This window comes from Mus caroli, unplaced genomic scaffold (assembly GCF_978045245.1).
Source record: "Mus caroli unplaced genomic scaffold, Mus_caroli_1 scaffold_20, whole genome shotgun sequence".
Taxonomy (NCBI): domain Eukaryota; kingdom Metazoa; phylum Chordata; class Mammalia; order Rodentia; family Muridae; genus Mus; species Mus caroli.
The window spans coordinates 22,602,314-22,630,066 of NW_028227275.1; the positions used below are offsets into that span (position 1 = coordinate 22,602,314).

Consider the following 27,753-nt stretch of genomic DNA (forward strand, 5'->3'; position numbering starts at 1 on the left):
GGTTTTGTGCATTCTGTCAAATACCCAACCACTGAGCTGCATCCTCAGTCTGAGTATATTCTGTCTGAGCAAAGGACAGGCAGTGCTAAAGGCCACAAAGGACAGACAGTGCTAAAGGCCACAGTGTACGCCTGATGAGAACTGGGTAGACAAGGGTGCTTGCTAGGAAGTATCCAAACACTAAGCTGGGTAACATGAGAGAGTACTAATGCCCTTTCCCCATTAGAAGGAGGAGGAAAAGGCATGGAGATGTAAGGGCTAAATGTAACTGAGATGCACATCCTACAGCAGATGGAAACAGGAAGAGCCTGCATTATATCCATGATCCTAAGAAAGGAAATACTTTTAGTTATTCTTCTCAGAATAGTCTAAGAACATTAAATTATAGACAATGTAGAGAAACTTCAGTCCTGGGAACTGAGCCATGGGCCACTGGACAGATTCACAACTGGGCAGAGGGTACTTTACTCCTAGGGACCTTGGGCCATCATCTACATTCTTCTGGTTTGTTGTTGTTCTTTGTTTGTTAGGTGTGTGTGTGTGTTTTGATTTTTTTTTTTTAATAGGGAATTGAACCCTGAGTATTTACAAGTGCTAACAAAGTTTTCTGAGCTAATAACATCACTTTTTTCTTTTTTAAGTTTGAGAAAAAGTCGTGTTAAACTGCCCAGGATGGCCTTCCAATTATTCTGTAGACAACCTTCAAAATCACATCCTGTCTCAGCCTCTGAAGCAGCTGGCCTCTAGGCCTGTGCTTCTGAGACTGGACTGGATAATGAGGAAAGGTGAGATTCACCGAAACTGATAATGTAACTTATTGATCTATCAAACACAAAACCAAAAGGTAACAACATCTTGTATTTTCCTCATGTACACCAAAAAATTATAATAGTTAATTTTAGAAGGTATTATAAGAGTGACTCCAAGGAAATACTTTTAGTTATTCTGAGAAAGAACATTAAATTATAGACAAAGTAGAGAAACTTCAATTGCTAACGAACAACACATAAAGTGTATGTGCTGTGTTGGGTCAGAGGGATGGCTCAGTGGTTAAGGACACTTCCTGCTCTTGTGGAGGACCTGAGTTCAGTTCCCAATACCCATATCAGGTGGCTCACAATAGCTTATAGCTCTGAGCGATCTGATGCCCTCTTCTCATCTCCTGGAACATGAGTCACTTACACACATACACACAGACACTCACATGCATGCACACACAGCCCTAGATAAAAATAAAATTTAGAAAGCCAGGGAGTGGTGGTGCTTGTCTTTAATCCCAGCACTCAAGAGTTGGCTGTTGCAAGACAGCCAAGGCTACACAAAGAGACTCTTGCCTTGAAAAACCAGATAGATAGATAGATAGATAGATAGATACTCTTTTAAAATATTTTGTAAATCTTTTAAATATACCAGAAATAATAGCCAGGTGTGTATGTTTGGTGGACACATCAGAGGCAGGTGGATCTCTGTGCATTTGAGGCCAGCCTGGTCTACATAGTTCTAGGACATCTAAGGCTACACAACTAATCAAAAGACTCAAAAACAAAACAGAAAACAGAACAACTACATATGCATTCTGAACTTTAAGTTTGGAGTTGGGACAAATGGCCACTGACCGTATCACAATTCTCTATTTGGTATAACTTTATCTTTCCCACCGAACTGAAGTATCTGTGGGAATTTGTGCTTCCAGTTTATTTAATCCTTGAGAAAAGACAAAACCAGTTGAGTGGTTTTTGTTTTTGTAGTGTTACCTGTGTTTATAAAGAATGAAACATGAAGCAACAATGATTTTCTTTTTTTGAGATAGGGTCTTACTCTATAGTTTAGGTTGACTTGGACTTCATTATATTAGACAGCATTGGCTTCAAACTAGTGGCAAATCTCTTGGCTATGCCATCTGAGTGCTGGGATTATAGGCTTGTGTTATTCTTGAACAATATGATCTGATGCCAGTAGGTTACCTTTCCTCTTTACAATGAAATAAGCATCACCAGGTATTACTTAAATATGACCATGGCAAACTTATGCGGCATAAGTCATGTCCCGTGAAACTAAAAAGCTTAAAAATGAACAATTATGTATGCATGCCTACTTGTGTATATGTGCAATATGTGAATGCCTGGTCCTCAAAGAGGCAATCAGAGGGCATTGGATCTCCTAGAATTGAAGTTAGAGGTGGTTGTGGGTTCTGGGAACCAAACCTGGGTCCTGTGAAAGAGCAGCAAGTGCTCTTAATGGCCAAGCTGTCTCTAACCACTAAATTTAAGTGCTCTACCTTCCTGTATGTTTTTGAAATATTTGCTGCATATGCATTCATATCGTCTGCAACAGGATTTACTAGCAGAAGAGCAGTAGCAGCTGCCAAAAGCTTTATAGTTTCTGGAAGAAAACGAAACACAAAGACCTCTTGTGCCCAAGATTGCTGAGGTGGGGAAAGAGCTCGGATTGGAGGATTATTTGTATGAGAAGACTAATCTTTCTGACTTCTAGCTCTTTATTTATTCTTGTTTCCTCTCTTGGTCCACATTTATGGGGTACACAATTGAGCTGAACTCATCCTGATAAGAAAGGCAGAGTAGATGCAGTTCAAGGAGGGACTTTGGAGACAAGACAGGCTTCAGATTCATAGATCTAACATTTACTTAGTGAACTAATTTTTTTTTGAAGTGGTTCACCACATAAAGTCCACTGTGTTTCCAGCAATGGCCAAGTGGGAAAACTTCCTCTCTTCCTACAACTCCTTTCCTTATGGTTTAGGCAGAGCCTCAAACCCACAGCTCAGAGATGAGACTATGTAGTCCAGGCTGTCTTGTAGAGATCCTCTGTACTGGCTGGTTTTGTGTGTCAACTTGACACAGCTGGAGTTATCACAGAGAAAGGAGCTTCAGTTGAGGAAATGCCTCCATGAGATCCAACTGTAAGGCATTTTCTCAATTAGTGATCAAGGGGGAAAGGCCCCTTGTGGGTGGGACCATCCCTGGGCTGGTAGTCTTGGGTTCTATAAGAGAGTAGGCTGAGCAAGCCAGGGGAAGCAAGCCAGTAAAGAACATCCCTCCATGGCTTCTGCATCAGCTCCTGCTTTCTGACCTGCTTGAGTTCCAGTCCTGACTTCCTTTGGTGATGAACAGCAGCATGGAAGTGTAAGCCGAATAAACCCTTTCCTCCCCAACTTGCTTCTTGGTCATGATGTTTGTGCAGGAATAGAAACCCTGACTAAGACAAATTGGTACCAGCAGAGTGGGGTATTCCTGTGACAACCTGACCATGTTTTGGGGAGGACTGTGGAAGGACTTTGGAACTTTGGGCTTGAAGATCCATTCGTTGTTAAGAGCTCTGTCAGATGTTGTGTAGGAGCTTGGAAGATAATGCTGAGAACAGTGCAGAAGATGGAGGTCTGGTTTGTGAAATTTCAGAGGGAAAATTAAAGACTCTCTTCAGGGGCATTGCTGTTTTTATTGTGAAGATTTTGTAGTTCTGGTTAGCTGGGGCTGAAGAATCAGCTGTGATTAACAAGATACCAGAACTACTAAAGCAAAAACTTTGCATTACTGGGACTATTGATGCTGGTTAGCTGGAGCTAAGAAATTAGCGGTGATTAAGAAGAGACCAGCATCGTTGAGGTGACATCTTCTGGGAAGTGTTTTCTGAAAGCACAAAGAGGCTGTGTTCCAGAGATAGGCAAGATTGTACTCCTTCTGCAGTGGGACTTGGTAATGTGTAAGGGTCACCCAGGTGGTACTGGTTTTGAAGGCATGAAGGGGTCATGCAGAGCAGCTGAGGCTCGGCACTGTGAGGCCATGGAAGGCCATTGGTGAAGGTGCAGCCTCAGTTGCAATTAATGGCCCAGGACTGAAGGGGTCATGCAGTGTTTTGGAGATGCCAGTACCATGAGATGACCACCAAGAGCAGCAGCAGTGGAGTACAGGCATCTGGAGCCCAGAGGACGACGTGTGTGCTACAAAGGGCATGGCTGGAGAAGTGACCCAAGCCCTTGGAGGAGCCCAGAAGATCGTGAGTTGGATCCCAGACGTTGGACGGTTGGAGATTGATTTTTGCTTTGATTGTGACTGTGCCCTGATATTTTCCCTCTTGAAGGAAGAAACTGTTTTAGTGGAGCCCACAGTTAAGAGACTTTTAATTGTAAAAAGACTTTGGATTTTAAAAGAGATGGATATTTTAAAGAGATTGAAATTTTAAGAATATGTAAAGACTGTGGGACTTTTAAAGTTATTTAGATCTTGGGGATGAATAAGAATGTAAGGGTTGAGGCTTACTAGTGATGTGTTTGTGTGTCAAGTTGACATCCTCCCAGCATCAGACATTCAGAATACCGTAGCCCTCCAGTTACAGGGGTTGATTAAGGTTTGGGAAAATAAGTCAGTGAGAAGCAGTATCACTTCTGCTGGAGGTTTTGAAGAAATCGCAGGTTGAACCCGAGTCTGGAAGCCTCTGATGGTGGCTTGCTATAGCTGCCTCCCAACACAATGGCTGGGGCAAGAGAATGACTGAGAGAGGGAAGGCATGTGCCTGAGCTGAACTGCACTGGAGTCGTCGTCGTCTTCTTCTTTCTTCTTCTTCTTCTTCTTCTTCTTCTTCTTCTTCTTCTTCTTCTTCTTCTTCTTCTTCTTCTTCTTCTTCTTCCTTTTTTAAGTACATCAGCAACCAAATATCTGTCTTTGCTCAAGTCAATTTCTATAGTTCTACATGTATACTCTGAAATCTTGGGGGGAAATTATGTGCTTCAGAATTTGTTTTATTTAAGAATGGGTGGAAGGGAGCTGGGAAGACGGCTCACCAGTAAAGAGGACTTGCTTTTCTTGCAGAAGACCTGAGTTCATTTCCCAACACCTACATGGTGGCTCACAGCTGTCCATAAGCCCAGTTCCAAGGAGTCTGAAGGTACCAGACACACACATGATGCACATATATCTACACAGACAAAACACCCATGCAATAAAAAAACAAAGAAAGAAACAAATGTTTAAAAAAATACAAGTGGAAATCCGCTAACCTTGGAGAATTATTATGAAAAGTCAGAGATGATCTATGGAAATTGTTTATTTCAATCACACAATCAAGCTATTTTGGAGTATTCAAAACACCTCATTAGACAGATAGCACACTTTTATCCTTTGGCAACTTTAAATCATACACTATTGACTACTCTTACCTGGGAATTTTACTGCCTGGCAATAAATGACGAGGTCAGAAAGCTCCGGTGCAATCTGCCTGCTTTCCTTCTTGTTCTGAGGAAGGTAAAACTCCTCTCCCAGTTCCATGTCATACACCTTTCAAGGAAAATGAGACCGTTTTACCAGAAGGTGGAGTCCCCTCACTCTGAATCCCCAGAGCACTTTCTCTATCTCTCTCCCACATGGTCAGAATGCTTCTCCTTACTAAGTATTTCTTCACATTCACCTCTCAGTGCCTTTGTGAGGGAAAGGCACTGTGTCTAATTCATCCTTCATGTCTCTTAGGACAGAATGCATTATCTTTCACATGGAGTAGTCTATACACATTTGTTGAATTAATAGAGGGTTGATGATCTATATGCTTTGCTTCAAAAATTTGACATTGCCACTGTCTGAACAGATTTCCTCAGTGTCTTTAGGCTGTGAGGCACCTCGGGGTGAGACTTGGGTATCTTATGTGTCTTTCAGATCTCGGTGGTTTTGCTAATTCTTCATAACCTGGCTTCCTTTCATGTTCTTGGTGTGAATGACTTTAATGTTGTCCTCTTGCTAGAGTGGCCTGTTTCTGTACACTTGGGCAAATCTTTGCTTTCAAAGAGTATCTTCCGTGAGACCCTGTTCTTGATTCTCTGGCAATACAGTGAGATCACTATGCTTGTTACTTATCAACTAACATGGCTTACAGGTCTGTTTCAACCACTAACCCACCAATCCCCAGTACCATTCCAGTGCCTGCCAACATATACCCCCAATAGGTACTGGTTGGGTGAAATTATGGCAAATGGCAGGCTGTAGTCCTATAGCATCTCCACTTGGACTTGGGCATCTGAGGGAGACTGAGTAAGAAAAAAAGAAGGGGAGGGGAGTCCCAGCCGAAAGTGACAAAACTCCAAAAGTTCAAGAATCATGTAAAGAAAAGCCATCTCTGGAGAGATGGCTCAGTGGTTAAGAGCACTGACTGCTCTTCCAGAGGTCCTGAGTTCAATTCCTAGCATCCACATGGCGACTCACAACCATCTGTAATGGGATCTGATGCCCTCTTCTGGTGTGTCTGAGGGCAGCGATGGTATACTCACATACATTAAATAAATAAAATCTTTAAAAGAAAGAAAAGCGATCGCCTACCTTTCCCTTATTGCCAGAGGAGTTGTCTGCTTTCTTTATCCTCTTGGGGACCTCTTCATTGTACTCAAACTGAAGCTTGTCAGCGCATGATTTGTTCTCAGGTCTGTCTTCCAGAATATTGTCTGAAAATGAATTACCAGGCATCAGTGAAAAAGAACCAAATGCTTCCCTTCAGGGCTTTGTGTGAGGAGATCCAACTACTCATGTGCATCCAGAAGACTGAGACGCTGGCTGCATGTTGCCAAAATGATGACTTGAAGCACAACTTTAAAACCTGGGTTATATATTTAGCTTCGCAGACTCATTTAGCAGTAGTTTTAGTACCATACAGATAAACTCTAAATGAAAAGGCCCACTTTGCACAGATAGACGTATCCTATGTCAAAAGGCTGATGGCGCACAGGTCTGGGAAGGATCAAGTGGTTCAAGCATTTCTATGTGGTACATTTGTGAGTTAATCAGGCTTCCTTTGAAATGAAGTTATTTGCTTCTTTTGACCCCAGAAACATCAAAGCCAAAATTCATGGGAGGAGGCTTATTGTTATGCACAATGCAAAGTTTCTTCCATTTAAATTCATTGAAAAGTAAAAATTTCATGACTATTGTTTTTAAGTTATAATCTTAATGTAAATATTTCTAAGTATGCTAGATAATCTTGGATTTTTTTGCCATGTTTGACAGCTCTATTCAGAACAAGTGTAAAAGTCTGAGAAGTATGTCATGATTGTATTCTTTTAAAGTGAAAAGCAAGAGAACTAATATCTCATTCTAGATTCACTACCTTTCTGGACCACAAATGCTTAGACCAAAATATCCTTATACCAAATCAGGGGCATGCAGCTTACCAAGAGATCAATAATTTCACTGCATTTCTATGCACAGAGGTGCCACAACTTCATGCTAATCAGACTCAAAACAGTGGAGGCATAATGCAGACATCCATGCAGTTAAAATACTGGGTTCAAATGACATTTACCTTCCTGACTGTTAGGAACAGGGGAAGCAGTAAGGATATCTGCTACAGAGAAAGAGAAGCAGAAAGAAAATACAGGTAAGGAGAATTAAGTCAGAGCCAGATACATCAAACTAAGGCATGGAGCAAAACACAGGTTACAACAGCTTAAATCACAAGGGAATGAATCAGGAGGTGTCTTAGAGAACTAATATTTCGACTGTCACAGATTCAAGGACTAGCAATAAAGGAAATGCAGCCAATCCTGGTCTTTGGGTAGCAAAAGGATCAGGAGTTCAAGGTCATATTCAGATACTTAGAGCATTCAAGGTTGGCCTAGACTGTGTGAGACCTGGTATCAAAACAAAACAAAAAAAACCTCCAAAGCAGGCATTGTTAATTCGAATCATGCTAAAATTTGCTCATTCATATTACTAGTTGGGATTGTATTATTCCTGATATAGATTTAATTAAACTCAGACGTGAGAGATGCATTGCAACCACCATTGAAAACAGACCATTGCTAAGGCATTTAATGGTTGCCTATATAAGCTGTCATAGGACAAACTTTACAAGGCATGCCATGACCTCAAGGCCTATTTGGAAGACAACCAGCCAGAGGATCTTTCAAATGAAATGAGAAATAGCTATGACAGTGGACTTCAGCTGTCATAGATCACAGAGGGGTGTGTGTGTGTGTGTGTGTGTGTGAGAGAGAGAGAGAGAGAGAGAGAGAGAGAGAGAGAATGTCTGTATGTGGGGGCATCATCAAACATTCGACAGAACTTTTTCATGACATAAACAGAGAAACTTCTGGTTCCTAGTGGTGAAACGTCATTATCCAAAGCCTCATACACCATGGGAGTAGAGTTTGCTTAGGCCTCAGCTTTCAATGAATACTCCACCCAAACCTTGAACATGCATAGGACTAATTTATAAATTCCATGGGAGAGTAGAGTTAAATTTTACTTCCCTACACAAAACTAAATCAGAACGTTCTTTCTTTCCTCTGTTTAATTTCACTATTTGCAAGTAAAAAATACGGAAATGTTAATTTTAAAAGCTCCCTTTCCTGCTTTCAACAGTACAAAAAAAGCCCCAAGGTAATTTATGATGGGAAAGAATTTATATTATTACAGGAGCAAATAACATCTGGACTGGCTGATTTCATCAGTGTAATTTTTCATTTATTCTCTGGGTCCATTTATTTTGCTATGGGGGCATTTTCATGGCGGTGGACACGTTAATATGAAACTTTCCACATTCTTGTGACAAGTTTAGGTCTAGGATGCTAATAACTTGTCTTGACTCCATTCAAATTATTGCCTCGTGGCATTTCCAGTCAAATAAGTGTGCCTTTAATTGATGACATGAGATAGTCAGCTATTACGAAGACTAAATAGTAAATGGTCACTGCTTAGCATTATAGTTTAGGTCAGAACACAACTAGACCATTACCAGTAATGAGGGCTCTGAACTGAAACATGACTGGAAACAAACTCGAACATGAGAAGCAAATACGGACACGAGAAGCTTAGTGGTCTTTACATCAATAGCAAATGTTTACTAGTGTGGGAGCAGCATGTGTGCGCCAAGGATCACAGGGCCTTTGTTGATACAAGGCAAATAAATGCTCTACCACTGAGCCAAACCCTCAGCCCACTATAGAATGCTACATAGGAGATGGAATCAGGAAGACCAAGAGTTCCAGGCCAGCCAGGACTAAACAAAGAGACTTTGTCTCATTAAAAAAAAAAAAAAAGTTTGTACAATTAGAAACCTTGGTGTTTTCTCATGGGAACACTGATACCTTTTAGAGGGCACCAAAGTAAAAGCCAACGATCAGCAAGATTGCAGGAGAAAACACTGTGTAATCTCCGGCTAATGATACCAATTACAGGAAGTGAAGCACACACAGACCCCAGTTCTGACTTGAGAAGAATCCTTCACTAGCAACCTTTAGACATCATTCATGTTTTTCTCTCTTGTGGGGCCAGAAGGAAATGACTTGTTGGGTTAGTAATCCGAGAACAGGGAGGAAGGAGAATGAGCCTCCTCTTTTTGGTGCCAGATCCCTAGAGAGACAGCAGAACAGTAATGACACTGTCCCCTGCAGGTGGCATGAGAGAGAGAGAGAGAGAGAGAGAGAGAGCGAGAGAGAGAGAGAGAGAGAGAGAGAGAGTCTGAACCATCTGCCAAGAGCTTTTACCACTTCAGAAACTCAAAAGCTGAAGGTGTGCTTTTCTGTTCTGATCCGCCCCCCTCACCCCCCACCCCGCCGCTTCCTCTACAAACCCATTTCTGGAGTGACACCTACACCCCACCCCCTCCCCTTGCTTTCTGAGTGCTTCTTGTCTTCCTAGAGTGTAGCTGTGATACTTAATAGAACCCTGTTCTTCCTCTGTCCTCACTATGCGTCTGGATTCTCAAACTCCTAGACATTGTTAAAATCATCTGTATTGCTTATCTATGGAGTTCCAGACTTATTTGGGAAGAAAAAAAAAAAAGAAACCAAACCAATCACGTGAGCCCTTCCCCATTCACAGCAGTAGGTTCTGTGTCTCTTACCATCGGAAAGGGACTCGTAATCATAATCGTATTCATCCTCCTCATCTTCCTCTTCCTCATTACTGGCAGGTGGCGGGTTGGCATTCCCACCAGTGAAAGCCTGTGCTTGCATGGATGCTAACTGATGAGCCTGAAAGATAGGAATAATTAAAGACTGCACATGCAACTTAGTGAGCTTCCACCTAAACCTTCAAAACTACAGTGGTTACCACAGCTGTAAAATCAAATTGCCCTTTCCGGGTTCATTTGGGAGAGAAGAAAGTATCTGGATTTAGTGTAAGACAGGCACCAGCTAGCGGCTTTGGCTCCTCACTGGGGCCCACAGATAGCTAGAGCCAGCGTAGCATCTTGGATTTATTTTGTGTCTGGCTTCTTTACTTGGGGTTACCCCACTTTACATGAGTTACTCTGAGTTCCTTGGCATACAGGCATGACAATCACTCAAGCAGTGTCTGTCTAACCTGTTGCCTATCCTAACCTGTCAAGTCTGAAGGAACGGAGATCAGTCATTGTCCTTAGCCTTTCCTTTTAAGTCACCTTAGAGTCCAAGAACAAGAGTACCTCATTGAACAGACTCTCCCACCTGCACTCCAAAATGAGGGTAGTTATCCACAACGGGGAGGCTGCTCCCTGAATCAGCAGTACTTGCCTAAGAATCTCATTCCTTAGGGAAGTGGGGGGCGCTATGGGGGACTTTTGGGATAGCATTGGAAATGTAATTGAGGAAAATATGTAATAAAAATATTAAAAATTAAAAAAAAATTTAAAAAATGAAAAAAAAGAAAGTGTGACACATTTATATAATGCACTATTATTTGACTGTTAAATAAAGTGAAATAAAAATATTTATAGTTAAAAAAATATATATAAGAATCTCATTCCTTCAGGGATAAGGACTTCTTTGGATCACCTGGCAGGTCCAGGACAGAGACCTGTGCACACCTCTTGCCTTCCACTTAAAGCTAATGTCCTGCCTGTGTCCTGAAGATGGGGGTGATGTCAAGGAGTTCCTCCACCTGGTCTTTCTCCCAGGCGGGTGGGGGAGGAATCTCTTCTCATTGCTTTCCACCATTACACATGTTTCTAATTGGCACATAAGGGCCAGTGGTTGAGCTTAGTTTATTATGGCTGCTGTAGCCCAGGTTTTTGACCCCCAAAATTCTGGATACAGCTGTGTGTGTGCGCATGCATGCTTGTGTGTGCGTGTGTGTATCGGCACCTTTAAAGGAAGAACTTGGGAAGAACTTTTAGAAATAATTACAAGGAACCTGTGTGTGGTATCTGGATTCCTAAGCCCTTGAGAAAGTCCTGCAAGAGAAAACTCTGATGCTTGGAAAACTAGCATTGGTCCCGAGGGACAGAGTGAAACAGCCCATCAGCTTTACAGCAGGAAGTCTCTGCTAAGACATTAATTATTTTCCTGTGTTAAAATAATATTGAAAGTCCTCTGACCTTGAGAACAATTCTAGAATCCCTATGGACAAGCAGACCAGAACAGTTGTAGTTTAGAGAGGACTTTTCAACGGATGCTATCGTTATCAGAACTATAAATCAAAATAACAAAACAGGCTTAGAAATTTTAGGGAACCTGGGGCTGGACAGATGGCTCAATTGTTAAGAGTGCCTATGTAAAAGGGCTAGGGATACTTCTCAGCAGTTAAAAGCACTTGTTTTGATTTCTGGCACCCACACGATGCATCACAACAACTCATTCATAGCTCCAGTTCCAGGGGATCTGATGCTCCAGGCATAGACATACACGCAAGAAAAACACTCATAGAGAAAATAAGTAAATATTAAATTAGTTTTTGAAAAGTAAGTTCAACGTCAAGGGAGCTTTGATACTTCTGACCTCTACAGGTAACTTTGCCTATAATCATGTGCACACACACACCACGCCCCCTCCCACTAAAGATAATAATGATAAATCATTAAAACAAAAATTTGAGGAAATGCGTTAAAAACATATGATAGTGGGCCCAGTGATAGTTTTGTCAATAGGATGAATAGAAATACTTCTTGCAGATATTACTAACATCTGTGAGACAACAAGAAAACTGTCATTTCTCCTGTTTAAACAAATACACAGGTATTGCCTAAACTACTGCTTTCTTCCTTCTGTATTTATAATCAGAGGAATTGCTAAATTCCAGTGGGAGGTGAGCAAAAGTAAAGATATGAGCTTACAAGATGGCTCTGAAGGTAAACACACTTGGAACACAAACCTGTCAACCTGAATTTGTCCTCAGAACCCAAGAAGAAAGGAAGGAAGAGAAAACTAACTCATGAAGGTTGGTATTTGACCACCACAACATGTGATCTCTCTCTCTCTCTCTCTTACACACACACACATACACACACACACACACACGCAAACACACACACGTGCACACAGATAAATAATTAAAAGAAAGTAAAGGCACAATTTGCATAAAATTGTTTTCATTTACTTTCTTGGACTCTGCTGTCAGTTTTATACCAACTTGACATGGAGTTCTTAGAGAAGAGGGAACCTCAGTTGAGAAAATGTCCCCAGCAGATTGGCCTGTGGAGCTCGTGAGCAAGGCAGTGTTCTTGACTAATGATGGATGTGGAAGGGCCTAGTTCACTATGGATGGTACCATCCGTGGTTGGTGATCCTGGGTGGTTTTTTTTTTTTTTTTTTTTAAGATTTATTTACTTATTATATGTAAGTACACTGTAGCTGTCTTCAGACACTCCAGAAGAGGGTGTCAGATCTCATTACAGATGGTTGTGAGCCACCATGTGGTTGCTGGGATTTGAACTCAGGACCTCTGGAAGAGCAGTCAGTGCTCTAAACTGCTGAGTCATCTCTCCAGCCCAATCCTGGGTATTTTAAAAAATCAGGTTGGGCAAGCCAAGAGGAGCAAGCCAGTAAGCAGGACCCTTCTATGGCTTCTGCATCAGTTCCTTCCTCCAGGTTCCTGCCCTGACTTCCTTTGAAGATGGGCTGTGACCTGAGTGTTGTAAGCTTGACTAAACCCTGTTCTCCAAAAACTGCTTTTGGTTATAATGTTTTACCACAACAATAGAAACCTAACTAAGACTGACTCCATGATTTGTAGCTGTGGACATTACTCAAGTTATGAATTTATGTTTGTTTTTTTGAGACAGTTTCTCAGTATAGTCCTGGCTTTCCTGGAACTCAGAGATCCACCTGCCTCTGCCTCTGCCTCCCTAGGGCTGGGATTAAAGGCGTGCATCACCGTGTGCGGTCCCTAGTTTTAATTTTTAAACATTTAGTAAAAATTAGAAATTTTATTTATTTACTTATTGTGCATATTGTGTGTGTCTTTATGAGTCTCTCTCTCTCTCTCTCTCTCTCTGTGTGTGTCACACTGTGTGTGTAATTCAAAGGGTAACTCCAGAGAGTTGGTTCTCTCCTTCCACTATATGGGTCCTGAGAACGAGAACTGAATTCTGCTATCAAGCTTGATAGTATGTACTCTTTACTAGCTGGGTCATTTTACCAATCTATATTCTCTAATTTTTTAAAAATGTGGTTATATTATTTTTGCAATAAGATGTACACATAGAGGAGATGCAGCCAGGGCTGTGTCCATACACCCAGATAAAATATTTCTACAGTGCTGACCACTTAGAATGTTCAGTGCTCACTGGCTACGCTCAGAGGTTTAGAAAGCTTTGTGGGTGTTAATGGCTAGCATGTTAAACTGAAGACTCAGCCACAAAATACAAGGCCAGCCTGGGAACAGCAGCCTATCAGCCCAGAGCACAGCTCCACACAACCTTCATTAAACGGTAAGGGGGTCATGTCTTCAGTGCAGGATTTCTGACTGTATCTAGAACCAACCTCCCTCCCTCCCTCCCTTTCTTCTTTTCCTCTTCCCCTTCTTCCTTCCTCTCTTCTTCCTTCCCTCTCTCCTTCTTCTCTTCTTTCCCTCCCTCTTCCCTTTCTCCCTTTCATTAGAAAATTTCTTAAGAATAATGCCCAATAGAACTTCTAAAAAGTCTACTCTAGAGCAGGTGAAATGGCCCATCGGGCAGGGGCACTTGCTGCAAAGCCTGGCAACTTGAGTTTAATCTGAGGACTCTACATGGTGAAGGAAAAAACAGACTCCCCCAATAGGTCCTCTGTTCTACACAAAGCTCTTTCTTTCCCACTTCTCTAAATTAATATTAGATCTGTTCCATCCCAGAGACTGATAGCACACACAAGCCATACAAGTTTAAGTCAGACAAAATCCCAGCTCAGAGAAGGAGAAGGAGGCACCAAGTCCTACCCATAACCAAGAAGCTATTTGTAACTGATATTTGCAAGGAGAGGGAAAATTATTTTCTTTTCAATAGAGTGGTACTGGGTTTATCAACAACTTCAGGGCAGTCTATATGCTTAGAAGTTGGCAATTGATGTGTGTGTGTGTGACTGGTATCAGTATTTTTTTTTTTAAAGAGTGAGAAGGAACGTGAAATTGAATGGATAGATGATTTAGGAGGTGTTAGGAGAGGGGAGAGAATGTGAGTTGTTTTTTTAATTTTAGAGAAAAAAACCAAACGCTGTTCCAGGTACAAGTGAACCCCAAAAGCAAGGATGTGTATCACTGTAGAGAAATGAGCAGTCAAGCTAAGGTCAAGGAGCAGGAGTCAAGAGGCAAACCATCTAGCAGAACCCTGTGGGAAGTGAAGGAGTGTCACACGTGCAGACGGGAGGCAATGCAGAAGGCCTACTGGCAGCAGTGCCACACAGTCACACAGTGGTGTGCTGAAACCCTGAAGTCACACACACACACACACACACACACACACACACACACACACACTCACACATATATACACACATATATACAGGCAACTCTCATACAATGCACACACTCACTCATACTCACACACACATACACACAGGCACATGCACATATTCACGCAATGCATATTCTCACACACAGACACACTCACATAGACACTCATAAACACACTTACACACATATGCAGGCACATGCACATACACAATGCACACTCACACACATACACAAGCACGTGCTCATAATCACACACATACTCACACACATCTACACAGACACATGCACATACACACATACACAAGCATATACTCACATAATGCACACATGTACACACACATATATTCACATATATCCACTCAGAAACACGTATCTACTTGTACACATGTGTATTCAAATGTGCATGCACACACATATAGAATATGAACACAGAGCAGTTTTATTTGGGAAGAGGAAGAGGATAGTAGAAGGTTAGACTCAAGAGAGTAAGGAAGTGTGAAAATAGTCAAAGCACATGGTACATGTGAACAAAACTATAATCATGAAGTCCATCATGCTGTATCATGAGTATATGCTAATAAAACTTCAACTGGCCTCAGAGTGACAGAAAATGTTCATGTGTAACAAGTAATTGTGTTTTTACTTGGGGTGCTGATAAAAGTTATGACTTCTGCTGTCTTGGATGTAATTATAACTTTGTAAGTTTGTTTCTGCACCTAGCATTGTAATTGCACTTCACATAGCCATCTTGATTTAGAGGCCTTGCTTTTCAGTCTGTGAAACACTCAGCATTCTTCCAGATTTCCCTTTATTTACATATCATCTGTGATGATCTGCTACACGGTACTTGGTAATGCAGTCTGTATTAACTGCTTATTCTAACTTTCTCCTATGCTCCTTATTTTTACAATAAAAAATTGTATACAATATTTATTGTACATAAAAATTGCTTACAATAAGAGTATAATATCTATGGTGCATGCCTTTAATCCTAGCACTTGGGAGGCAGAAGTAGGCGGATTTCTGAGTTCGAGGCCAGCCTGGTCTACAAAGTGAGTTCCAGGACAGCCAGGGCTACACAGAGAAACCCTGTCTTGAAAAAAAAAAAGAAAGTATAATATCTAAAAAAATAAGCAAATAAGAAGAGGAAGAAGAAAAGGAGGAGAAGGATGAAGAGGAGGAGGAAGAGGCAGAGGAAGAAGAGGCAGAGGAGGAGGAGGAGGAAGAGGAAGAAGAGGAGGGAGAGAGAGGAAGAGGAGGAGGAAGAGAAAGAGGATGAGGATGAGGAGGAGAAAGAGGAGAAGATAGCCTGAGAAAACAATGTTCTAGAAGAAAACAGCATTCCCCGCTGGATGGGCAGTCCCTACCTCTAAGGAAGACCAGCTAGAGTTTACATACACACAGGCTCTAGCATCTTAGTTAAAGAGTTTCACTACAAAGTCCACAGACAGTTCTATGGTTTTCAGAAACTGAAGCAAAAGTGAGGTCAGGACCATGGTGCTCATGGTGAAGATTTGAAACTTTTGGGCCTTGGGGGAGGAGTTTCCGTCTCTGAAACAGATTTATTTGGCTAGTGCAGTGGTTCTCAAGCCTCCTAACACTGTTCCTCATGCCGTGGTGATTCCCCAGTCATAACATTATTCGCATTGCTACTTCATCACTGTAATTTTGCTACTGTTATGAATAATAATGTAAATATTTTTTGGAGATAGAGGTTAACCGACAGGGCTTGCGACCCACAGGTTGAGAACCACTGGGCTAGCATATGCCTTTTTAAAGGAGATTGGGCTCTCACGGTGTTTCCCAAGTTCTCCTGTTCTTGGGATGAAGTAAGCATCTCTCCCAGCTTTGTTAGTAGCTAGGATTACAAGGACACATTATGGATGCTCCACGGAGATGATATTTTAAATTCTTTTAAAACGATCTGATTAGGGCTGGTGAGATGGCTCAGTGGGTAAGAGCACCCGACTGCTCTTCCGAAGGTCCAGAGTTCAAATCCCAGCAACCACATGGTGGCTCACAACCATCCGCAAAGAGATCTGGCGCCCTCTTCTGGAGTGTCTGAAGACAGCTACAGTGTACTTACATATAATAAATAAATCTTAAAAACAAACAAACAAACAAACAAACAAACAAAAAAAAAACGATCTGATTAGACCCGTTCAGTTCTGGAGATAGGCACACTCTGGTCCTCACCACTGGCTCCTTACACTGGTCTTTCCTGCTTGGCTTCCGAAGGTGATTGACTACGCAACTCTCGGATTGAGGTTCTATGTGGTTTTTTCAGTTGCAGAATGTGTATTCCTGAGTACAGAGCCGTCTAGGGATACGTAGGTTCAGGCACTTCTTAATTAAAAACAATTTTTCTGTGTCAAGGTTTTGACTGCATTTTTGTCTGTGTATTATGTATATGCAGTGCCCTCAGAGGCCAGAACGGGGCATCAGAGCTCCTGGGATTGGAGTTATAGCCAGTTGTGAGCTGCTGTGTCAGAGCTACAAATGGAACCTGAGTTCTCTGGAAAAGCAGCCAGTGCTCTAAACTGCTGAGCCATCTCTCTGTCATCCCCTTGGGCACTTTTTAAAAGGATCCACTTCTGGACCTTTAGCACCTCTGCGTTTGTATCATTTAAACAATCAGGTTTGCCTGAAAATAAGAGGACAGCTGACTTCTCACCCTTCCTCACTCCCTATACTTCCCTCAAAGTGTTTATCCTGTTTTATTCAGAGAGATGCAACTCTCATCCACTAATCATCTCTGCATGATGCTTGAGGCCCAGTGAAAGGGACACCTAAGAATGTGAAGAGTCTGAAAGAAAGTCCTGAGGATGTAAAGGAGACAAGGAAACACCATTGTATCTACCTAGAAAATACCTTCGAGGACACAGTCTCTTACTCCTCTTTTCCCTAACTTTTTCCTGCTTTCTGTTTATATTGAAGTAAAAATTCAAAATCAAGATGGTTATCATAGGGGTGAGAATGCAATGCTTTAATGAACTTGTTTTTTAAAAAAAATCAATTTTTTCAGACAGAAATTAAGTCTAGAGGAAAGAGTGATTGCTTCAGCAATGGGGCCTATTTTGCATCTAATATTTGTAGGCATATAGATATAAATAAATGATATACTAGGATTATACCCTGTAAATGTTTCAACTTGTGATAAGATTTTTAATGTACTTAGGAATGTAGAGTGAGGCTTGGGAGTATAATATTCAAGAGGTTGCGGCAGGAGGACTGCTATGAACTGAAGGTCAGTCAGGGGTATCTAGGAAGATTTGTCTCAAAAAAAAATAGTTAAAAAATAGTAACATGTATGAGAGGCTGGACATGGTGATTCACACCTTTGGTAAGAGGATTGGAGCTCTGGGCTAGCCTGGGTCATTATAACAAGGTACCATCATTTTAAAAAATGAGACAAAAATATGAGAGCTATATAGGTTTTCAAAATCCTTGATGCTTAAGCAAAAAGAGTTTGAAGACATTTCCTGGAGGATCCTGGACTTATCTTTATAGGCTAGAGCTTGAGCACATAACTCTCCCATGATGGAAGAGAAAACGCCCTGTGTTGCCATGCATCTATGATACACTGGGATCTTAGGGCTGTTTCAGTTCACCCCAGGTCCCACATGCTCTCCCTAATAAAGAGGACTATGTCACCTATTATGGGACTAGCAACCTTGACGGCTGGCTCCAGAGTTAAGAGTCATGTGTTATTCCACTTAGAACAAAATTAAAAACATGGAGGTACAGTCCACATGGGTACAACTTACAAAATGAAACTGTAGGTTAGTGGAGGAGCGAATCTATGGGTCTATGAGTTAGAAATCCCCCAATCAAGTGTATCAGTTAAGGAATTTCAGTCTTCAAACCCTGGCTATGAAGCAAGTCATCTGAAAAGTCCAAACGACGTGAACTTCCTTGCCCCCGAGCCCACGGCATACTCCTAACCTGCTTCGTCAGAGAGGAGTACCTTTTGTTTTAGGATGTCGACAGGTGTCTGATGGGCCTTTAGCTTCTTGTTTTTAAGGAGTACTTTCCTTCTAAGTTGATCAGGTGAGGGAAGCATTGGGTCATCTGAGAAATCGGTCTCGAATAAGAACTTAGCCACCAGCTTTTCTCCAAACACACTCTACAAGGTATAAAAGGAAGCACACCGTCAACGCCCTCCACCTCTACCTGACACGTACATTTCTAGTTCTTAAGTACACTGGATATCCCAGCCTCGTTGAATTGTTTTAGAAATCCCAGGAAAAGGAACCGAAGAAGAGGTTGTTTATTCTCCTGGCAGTTTCCCCGCTGGAAGGAAGGGATGTGTTGAGGGCTAAGGGGAAGACCTAGGGCAGACTGGAGAGGGAACCAGCTGTTATGACTTAGGAAAGTATTCTGGAGTCAGATGTATTAAAAGGAAAGCAAGCCGAGATGTGAGGAGCAGCTGCGGTTCTGTAAAACATGGCTTAATTTCCAGTAAATTCAGAAGCACAGAGCATAGAAACCTGGGGACAGACAGAAGAGATAAGAGGCAACAGGGAAGGAGCATTGATTCCAACCATGGATTAAGAATAGATTGCATTTTCACAATGCTAGTGCCTGAAGCAGAATGTCTCTCTTAAGGAGACCGTAGGTGTGTGTGTGGGGGGGTAGACATAGGATGATTACTTAAGATAAGGATAGAAAATATGGCAATTTTTATTTCTAGTTATTTTTAAATAAATAAGAACAAAACAAACAAACAAACAAGTAAAAGCCAATGTATAGGCTAAGGCAATATGAAAATTCAAAGTTTTCTTGGTATTCAGACTGGAGTACATTCCCATGTTAGTGGTCTCTCCTTCCATGAGAACTGTATTTCTACAAATGCTTCTGTCACTGGAGAAGGGCGAAGTGTCTTATGGAAATCTGCTCTTTAATCTGACTGCATTAATTTTCCCTTGTATAAGGAATCTTACTATTAATAGAGAAAATATTCTGAATGGTCTAACTTGCTAAATCCCTATCTATAGTTTGGGGCACACACACAACAATGTGACTTTCCTTGAAACAGCTTCGGGTTTTTCATGTACAACTGCCAGGTGACATCTGGTATTATCAGGAGTATGGGAGAGCTGCTCTATTCTTACCTTCCAAGGCTTCCTGAAAAGGGCCAGGAGACCAGAAAACAATACCTATATCCTTATAGACAAAAAGGAGGGACCGTCCTAAATAAAATCCAAAGCTCTCTGAGCGTTGTCACTTTTCAGGTCTGTAGAACACTAACAGTGCATGCTTCATGGCTAATGTCCAGCTGTGTTGTGGTCTACATCTGTGTGGGTACCAATAACAACTAAGAGATAATAGTGTCTTAGATGGAGCTAACCTTGAAAATTTCTGCCATTTTTCGTTGTTGAGGCAATGAACAATGGTTCTCAATGGATATGATGATTGGCAGGTCTGAGGTGATGAAGGCACTGCGATCGATGGCTTCCACCACTTCCTGTGAGACCCAAACAGCTCATTAGAGTCAGGCGTCTGTCGGCATCATCAGAAGGCTGGTCCTCAGCCACAGAGAGTGTCTTAACTGCTGCATCCAGCAGATTCTGGATAAAAGTGGCTTTTATCTTTTTAAAAGTACAGGCATCTCTTTAGATTCATGGGAAATTAATTCCAGGACCACTGAAGATACTGAAATCTATACAATGCTTAGATTTTACATTAAAAAGAAATGGCATAATATTTACATATCATCTCCACACATCTGTCTCTACACCAACTTCAAATAATCATCAGATATTTAGAATCCCCAGTACAACGTGAACACATTGGTTCAAAATAATGACAAGAAAAAATGTCTATTCAAATTCATTATACACACAGTTTTACCCCACTTTTGGACCTGTAGTTGTATAGTTGTATCCATGGATGTAGAACCCATTGCTAAGGAGGGCCAAATATGTTTGTAAACTAAGCAAGAAACTAGGCCATTTTGTATAAAGACATCAAACTATTCATATTGAGTCTTGTTCCCATACTACAAGGAACAACTATTACTATTTTAAAATGGAAAAAATAATCAGTATATGTTAAGAAAGAATACTGAAAGTAAAAGACTTTTTTTTTTAATAGTATGTGATATAGTGAAGCCCAAGACATATTAAAACATTTAATACTATATTTGGAGCAAAACAGTGCACGTCTTTTAATGTGTATCTATAAACATAGCCATTTACTAATATACAATGCAAGAGTTTTATGAATGACAAATAGAAAATGAGTTAAAGAAAAATGCATTTTAGCTACTATCTCATATAATTTCATACAATAGTATTCCTTCCAAGCCTAGCCACAGCTCAGAGAAAAATGATGTTACATAGCTTAGACCCTCTGAGTGAGGAGTAACTGCATAGCTAAACTACTAAGCTATGTAGATTATAAAATTATCTAATAAGGCCAGTCTTCCAGGAGATCTATCTTCCCAGGTGAAAGTAGTGCTCTCTACTTTATAATGGTGATTACTTAATTATTAATATTTCCCTTTGTCAGTAAAGACAGCAGGATTGATGACTTTAATTTCTCTAGGAAGAGAACAGCCCCCATTTTTATTTATCATTACACCATGTGAAGATAAATATCAGCAATATCATTATGTTCCAACATGAGGTAGCGGTTTTTAAATTTTAGTTGAATAATGATGTAGTAAGAGCTCTAGATCAAATCCTAGAAAAAAGAGCCTGTTCACGCCACTATGTACTGCAAACACTCTGAAAGTCTTCCAGATCTAGGGCAAGGTCCTCCGACTTAAGATACAGTTTAGTAGAGCAGGTAACTTCAATGAAACGAATGTCCTGTGATTGGATGGGAAGCATTACCTTGAAGGGGATCTTGGTTGTCAGTGTATGCCCATGATAGATGATGGGCATCCCATCATCTCCGTCCCAGCAGTCCAGCTCTATGCTTCTACATCCTTGCAGGAGGACCTGTGTGATCAATGAATGAATCCATCTCAGATGAGCACTGGGAGATAAAGCCTCAAACTGAACCAAGCACACAGTTCACATCAGTCAACATTTGTGTTACAAATATTAAATAAAACATAGATATTTTCATTTTGACCAAAGATCACAATTAATATGGGCTTGGGATAGAAAGAACAAATCAAAGTAAGAAAACTGTTTACTAGAAGTGAAAATTTTGAAGCTAAAGCAAGTATAAGAACATGACATTTTTCTTTTTAAAAGTGTCCTTCATTCTTTGATATGAAATGTCTAAAAATTAGAAGCCATTCTCTGTGTGTTTTCCCCAGACACAATACCCAAGTCTCATTCCTCCCTAGCTCGGCAACAGAATACCAACTGCAACTCCACCCCCTACCCCCAGTCTTCTGTGTATCCCACCAACCTCCCCCAACCACCTTCCCCTCACTGTTGGGCGTATCCTATCCCCCATCTCTAGCAGACCACACCTGCCAGAAAACCAGGTAGGATGTCTGTAGACCTCTTCCAAAGGACAGATAATCCAGATAAAACTAAACAGAAAAATACTGGAGCTAATATGTGTTACAAACCAAAAAGATCTAACATAGATTTACAGAACACATCACCCAAACACAAAAGAATATAACTTCTACTTTGTACCTCATGGGATGTTCTTCAAAATTGCCCACATACTTGGACACAAGGCAAGTCTCAATAGATAAGAAAATTGATCACATTCTATTAGACCACCATGGATTAAAGCTGGATATCAACAACAGCAGAAACAACAGAAAACTTAAAAGTTAACAGAAACAAAACAACTCTATACCGAATGAAAAATGGGCAAGGACAGGTAGAAAGAAATTAAAGACTTCCTAGAATTCAATGAAAATGGTTATACAGCATATCCAAATTTATGGGAAACAATGAAAGCAGTACAATGAGGAAAGTTCATAGCACTAAGTACCTACATTTAAAAAAAAATGGAGAAATTTCACCCATATTAGCAATTTAACAGCACACCTGAAAGCTCTGGAACAAAAAAAGTAAGCATACCCAAGAGGAGTAGATGGCAGGAAATAATCAAACTGAGAGCTGAAATCAATAAAATACAAAGAAAACAATACAAAGAATCAATGAAACAAACAGTTGTTTCTTTGGGGAAATCAACAAGATAGACAAATCCTTATCCAAACTAACTAAAAGCCAGATAAAAATATCCAAATTAACGAAATCAGAAATGAAAAAGGAGACATAACAACAGACACTGAGGGAATCCATAGAATCATAAGAATATACTTGAAAACCCTGTACTCCACCAAGTTAGAAAATCTAAAAGAAACAGATAGTTTTCTCAATTGCTACTTCTTACCAAGCTAAATCTAGATCAGATAAGCACTTTAAATAGACCCAAATCCTCCAGTGAAATAGAAGCAGTCATTAAAAGAGTCTCCCAACCAACCAAACCAACCAACCAAACAAAAATAATGAAACAAACAAACAAAAAGCCCCAGTGCCAGACAGTTTTAGAGCAGAATCCTACCAGACTTTCAGAGAAGTGCTAACGCCAATATTCCTCAGATTATTCCACAAAATAAAAACCGGAGGAAATTGGTTTTATAGTACCTCAGTTACCTTGATACCCAAACCACATAAAGACTCAACAAATAAAGAGAACTGCAGACCAGTTTCCTTTATGGACATGGCTGGGAAAAGTACTCAATAAAACCCTTGCAAGCCAAATCCAAGAACACATCAAAAAGATCAACCACCATGATCTAGTAGGTTTCATCTCAGAGATGTGGGGATGCAATATACGAAAATCAGTAAATGCAATTCACCATATGGACAAACTGAAAGAAAAAAAAACCCTACATGACCATCTTCATTAGATGTAGAAAAGGCCTTTGATAAAATCCAACACCCTTCATGATAAAAGTCCCGAAAAGATTAAGGATACAAGGTGCATACCTCAATATACAGCAAACCTATAGCTAACATCAAATTAAGTGGAGAGAAACTTAAAGCAATTCCAGGACCAAGACAAGGCTGTCTACTTTCTATCTATTCAATGCTCTACTTGAAGTGTTAGTTAGAGCAATAGGAAATCAAGGGGATACAAATTAGAAAGAAAGAAGTCAAAGCATCACTATTTGCAGACAATATGATAGTATACATAACTAGCCCCAAAAATTCTGCCAGGGAATTCATACAGCTGATAAACACCTTCAGCAAAGTGGCTGAATAAAAAAAAATAACTAAAAAAAAAAAAAGAAAAAAAAAGTACACCGAACGATGTTGTGTAAACTTCGCTTACCTACATTCTCTGACTGTTTAAATAAAAGTGGCCAATGGCCAATTACTGGAGAGAATAGAGATAGATGGGGCTTCAGTTCCCTGCCTTGGGGGCCACAGGTAGGAACCACAGGCAGAGAGGAGAGGGAGGAGAGAGAGAAAAGAAGATGGAGAACCAGGTAATGGCCTGATGGTCCAAGTCCTGCACAGACAGGATGACTATTGGGAAGTAACTGAGCATAGCTGGGAAGTAGCCAGTCTAGTGTAGAAAAATGATTTAGGGGTAATCATCCAGTAATTGTGCTAAAGCTGATTAAATAAGTCAATACGACTCTGTCCTGATTGTTAGGAGCTGGCCAGGTCATAATAAGAACCAATAGAGTTATTAAATGTCCAACAACACTTCTACATTGCTGGCGGGAGTGTAAATTTGTACAGACACTGTGGAAATCTATATGGAAGTTCCTCAGAAAGTTTCGAATCAATCTACATCAAGACTCTTGGGCATATATCTGAAGAATGACTGTGAAAACAATTGCTCAACTATGTTCATTGTATCTTTATTCATAATAGACAGAAATGTTGGGTATATACCCAACAGATTTTGTGAGCAGACTGGGGATGTGTGGGGACAGGAGTGGGGATAAGGCGTTGGTGAGGCAGAGTTGGAAAAGAGAATGTGGGGAGAGATGTCAGAAATTGGGATGCATTTGAGGAGTGGTGTGGAAACCTAGTGCAGTGGAAATTTCATGGAATGGATGAAGGTGATCCTAACAAGGTCTAGTAATGGGGGATATGGAGCCTGGCTGTGTCTTGTAGCCAGGCAAGGCTTCCATTTGCAGGACTAGGTTGTATTCAACTGAGTTCCCAGTGAAGAGGGTCCTATGGAAATCCCCAAATCACCCAGGCTATTGCTAAGACAAAAGGTTACTCTCTGCAAACTGACAGTGGGGTCCCATTGAGGTGGACAACACTCATACAACTCATTGAACATAGAAAAGCTGAGCTGGTGTCTAAGTAGAGTCCCCACCCTTATGTTCTAGACTCTTTGGTGTGGGAAGGTACTCTCTAGGCTACTGAAAGAGAAACATGGATACCAACCCAGTCAGAAAACCTTTGACCTACAATCTGCTCTGCCTGTAGAGAATGCTAAGGTAACGACACATAACTTGTAAGAGTAGTCAACCAGGGTCTGATTTGACCTAAGATCCACTCCACGAGAAGGAACCTACACCCGACATTGCATGGATAGCCAAGAACTAGAGACTACATAGTTCAGAGACCTAGATAGTCCAGACACTACTGATTTAAAAAAAGTCAACAATTTTTTTTCCTAATGATATTCTGCTGTATTCATAGATCCGTGACTTATCCAGTCATCATCAGAGAGGCTTCCTCTGGCAGCAGAGGGGAACGGATGCAGAGACTCACAGCCAGACATCATGTGGAGTGAGAGTCTTAAATCTCAGGTCTCCATCAAATCCTTTCCCTCAGGGAATACCGTGGAAGAGGAGGCAGAAAGAGTGTAAGATCCAGAGAGGATGGAGGATGCATAGCCCTCCAAATCAACTAAGCAAAGCACATATGACCTTACAGAGACCGAGGCAGCAGGAGCAGTGCCTGCAAGGCTCTGAGCCAGGTCTTCTGTGTATACATTACAGCTACTAGCTCAATATTTTGATGGGTCTCCTGACTGTGAGAAAGAGTGGGTCTCTGACTCTTGCACCTGTTCTTAGGTCTCCTTCTCCCGAGTTCAGTTGCCGTGTCCAACTTTGATATGACAGGTTTTGCTTCATCTTACTATATTTTTATTTTTCCATGTTTGGTTGCTATCTTTTAGAAACCTATTCTTTTCTAATGAGACACAGAAAGGGAGTAGATCTGGAGGTGAGGGGAGTGGAACTTGGAGGAGTTGAGTGAGGGGAAGCTATAATCAGAATATATTGTATGAGAAAAGAATCTATTTTCAATAAGAGACAAATGTAAAAAATATAATTAGCATAATCTCTGTCTAAGGAATTGTCAGTAGAGGTGAAGATGCTGAATTAAAGCCTTGACCTCCTAATAAGGTGAGTAAACATTTATATAAATCAATGTCCAATGTTGATATAACCTCTTCCATTAAGACCCAAATTCTGCAATGAGAAAACAACTTTGCTATCAAAATGTAGCATGTAAGAATAGAAGCAAAGAGTTGTCAAAGATTCACCTGGCCATGTAAGCCTGGAACTGCATCCAGAGCAGAGAAAGTAAGTAGCCTGTAGGTTCCCCTCTTCCCTAGGCATAGCGGGTACCAGTGGTCACTCACACACTGTCCTACCCACCCACCCATCCACCCACCAAGCTTTGCCTCTTCAGCAGACTGCTGTAAGAACCTGCCAGTGATGCAGATGAGGCGGCATCTGTTGACTACCCTGGATCTTAGGCTGGAAGCAGGAGGACTCTCAACACACTTTTGTGAACTGCAGCTTTGTAACATCTGCTTGGAGCAATCTTATCTTCCCTAGACCTGTCTGTAGACTATCTTTAAAATCATCACATGGTGAAAAGGTGGCCCAAGACAAGGAATTGATTATCTGCAATTGAGCTGATATAATGTGACTCGAGAGTACATGCAATTATTTCCACATAACAGTAATCCATTGTTGGAATGTCTTGGCCTCTAAGAGTTTTTTCAACTAAACATAGCAGGATGTACAGGATTTTTTAATGCAAGATTCTCCACAGGTTCTTCCTAGGATGTGGTATAGTTTGTGGCCTTTATTCCCCACATCCCAAGCCCATCAGTTTCGGTTGGTAGCCACCGTGTCTATGGTATATTTCCATAGCTGAAGAGAGCTATGTAATCAGTATGTTAGCTGCAAGTGAGACTGCTTCCTCTCTCTGATGAGCTGAACAAACTGGTCAGCCACTGGTAATAGGGGTTTCAACATGAAAAGATTATAGGTTTTTGATAAAGTCTGTACAACTTAATGTCTCTGTATTAGGGTAGAAAAGGGAAACTAGGGCTGGAAATTCCAGGTAAGGAGAACAGGGCTTGTTTTTGTTTTTCATCTGCCCAGGAGAGAAAATATGGGAAGTAACTGAGAGGACTGAGAGAGTCTAAGAGGATTAGAAATGAAGCAAAGGGGTTCCTCCCACGGTCTAATCACACCAGGCAGTCCCTGTGAGGTGTGAGGGCCTCTGTGCCTTAGTCAAAAGCTGAGGTAATCTCTGCGTGGGGTAAAATATGAAGGGATTTAAAAATTCTTGAAGTCTAACAATGAGTTGGAAATCAAAGATCAGAAATGGTCCTTGATTGTTTTGTTGTGAAGACTGGACTCACAATGTATATACGTATAGATATAACTATGAATATGCACATGTGAATGTACATATAAACTATGTAAAGCAATTAAAATATAATATATATTTATTTCCTATAGAACAATGGATTTTAAACTTTTAAAAAAATCTACATTTGTTTGTTTGTTTACTTATTTATTGTGTGTGTGTGTGTGTGTGTGTGTGTGTGTGTATGTGTGTGTACGTGCACATATGAATACCATAGCATGTATGGAGATCAGAGGACAACTTGGAGGAGTTCTCTCTTACACCACATGGGTTCCAGGGATTGAACTCAGTCATCAGGTTTGGTAGTCAGTGCCTTAAGTCGCTGAACCATCTCGCTTGTTCCACAAAATTTTTTTTTCTCTTGACTTTGGAGCTCCTTGTGAAAATAAATGTCCAATATGTGAAGTGCATAAAAGATGGGTCAGTGGTCCCGTAGCAGAACTGGGTAAAGCCCCTTCTTGGCAGTGGCTTACTCATTTCAGCACAAGCAGCTGAAGGCCCTTGGCTGAGTCCTAGCTTGAAAACCATTACTCTGAAGACACATTTTCATTTCCTAATAAAAA

General features: G+C 40.9%; 1 protein-coding gene across 8 annotated transcripts in view; it reads right to left on the reverse strand.

The window, feature by feature from the left end:
* Plce1 (phospholipase C epsilon 1) overlaps positions 1-27,753 on the reverse strand; it is a 314,749-nt gene that overhangs the window by 47,797 nt on the left and 239,199 nt on the right. For 6 of the 8 annotated variants that reach the window (XM_029472801.2, XM_029472803.2, XM_021151794.3 and 3 more), the window contains 7 exons: positions 21,458-21,565; positions 19,969-20,085; positions 18,586-18,744; positions 9,841-9,970; positions 7,297-7,338; positions 6,321-6,442; positions 5,174-5,291 (listed from right to left, as the gene is read on the reverse strand). In XM_029472801.2, coding sequence (XP_029328661.1) covers positions 5,174-5,291; positions 6,321-6,442; positions 7,297-7,338; positions 9,841-9,970; positions 18,586-18,744; positions 19,969-20,085; positions 21,458-21,565 — 796 coding nt within the window. The remainder of the gene's footprint in view (positions 1-5,173; positions 5,292-6,320; positions 6,443-7,296; positions 7,339-9,840; positions 9,971-18,585; positions 18,745-19,968; positions 20,086-21,457; positions 21,566-27,753) is intronic. The other 2 variants (XM_021151795.3, XM_029472804.2) reach the window with 1 other exon arrangement.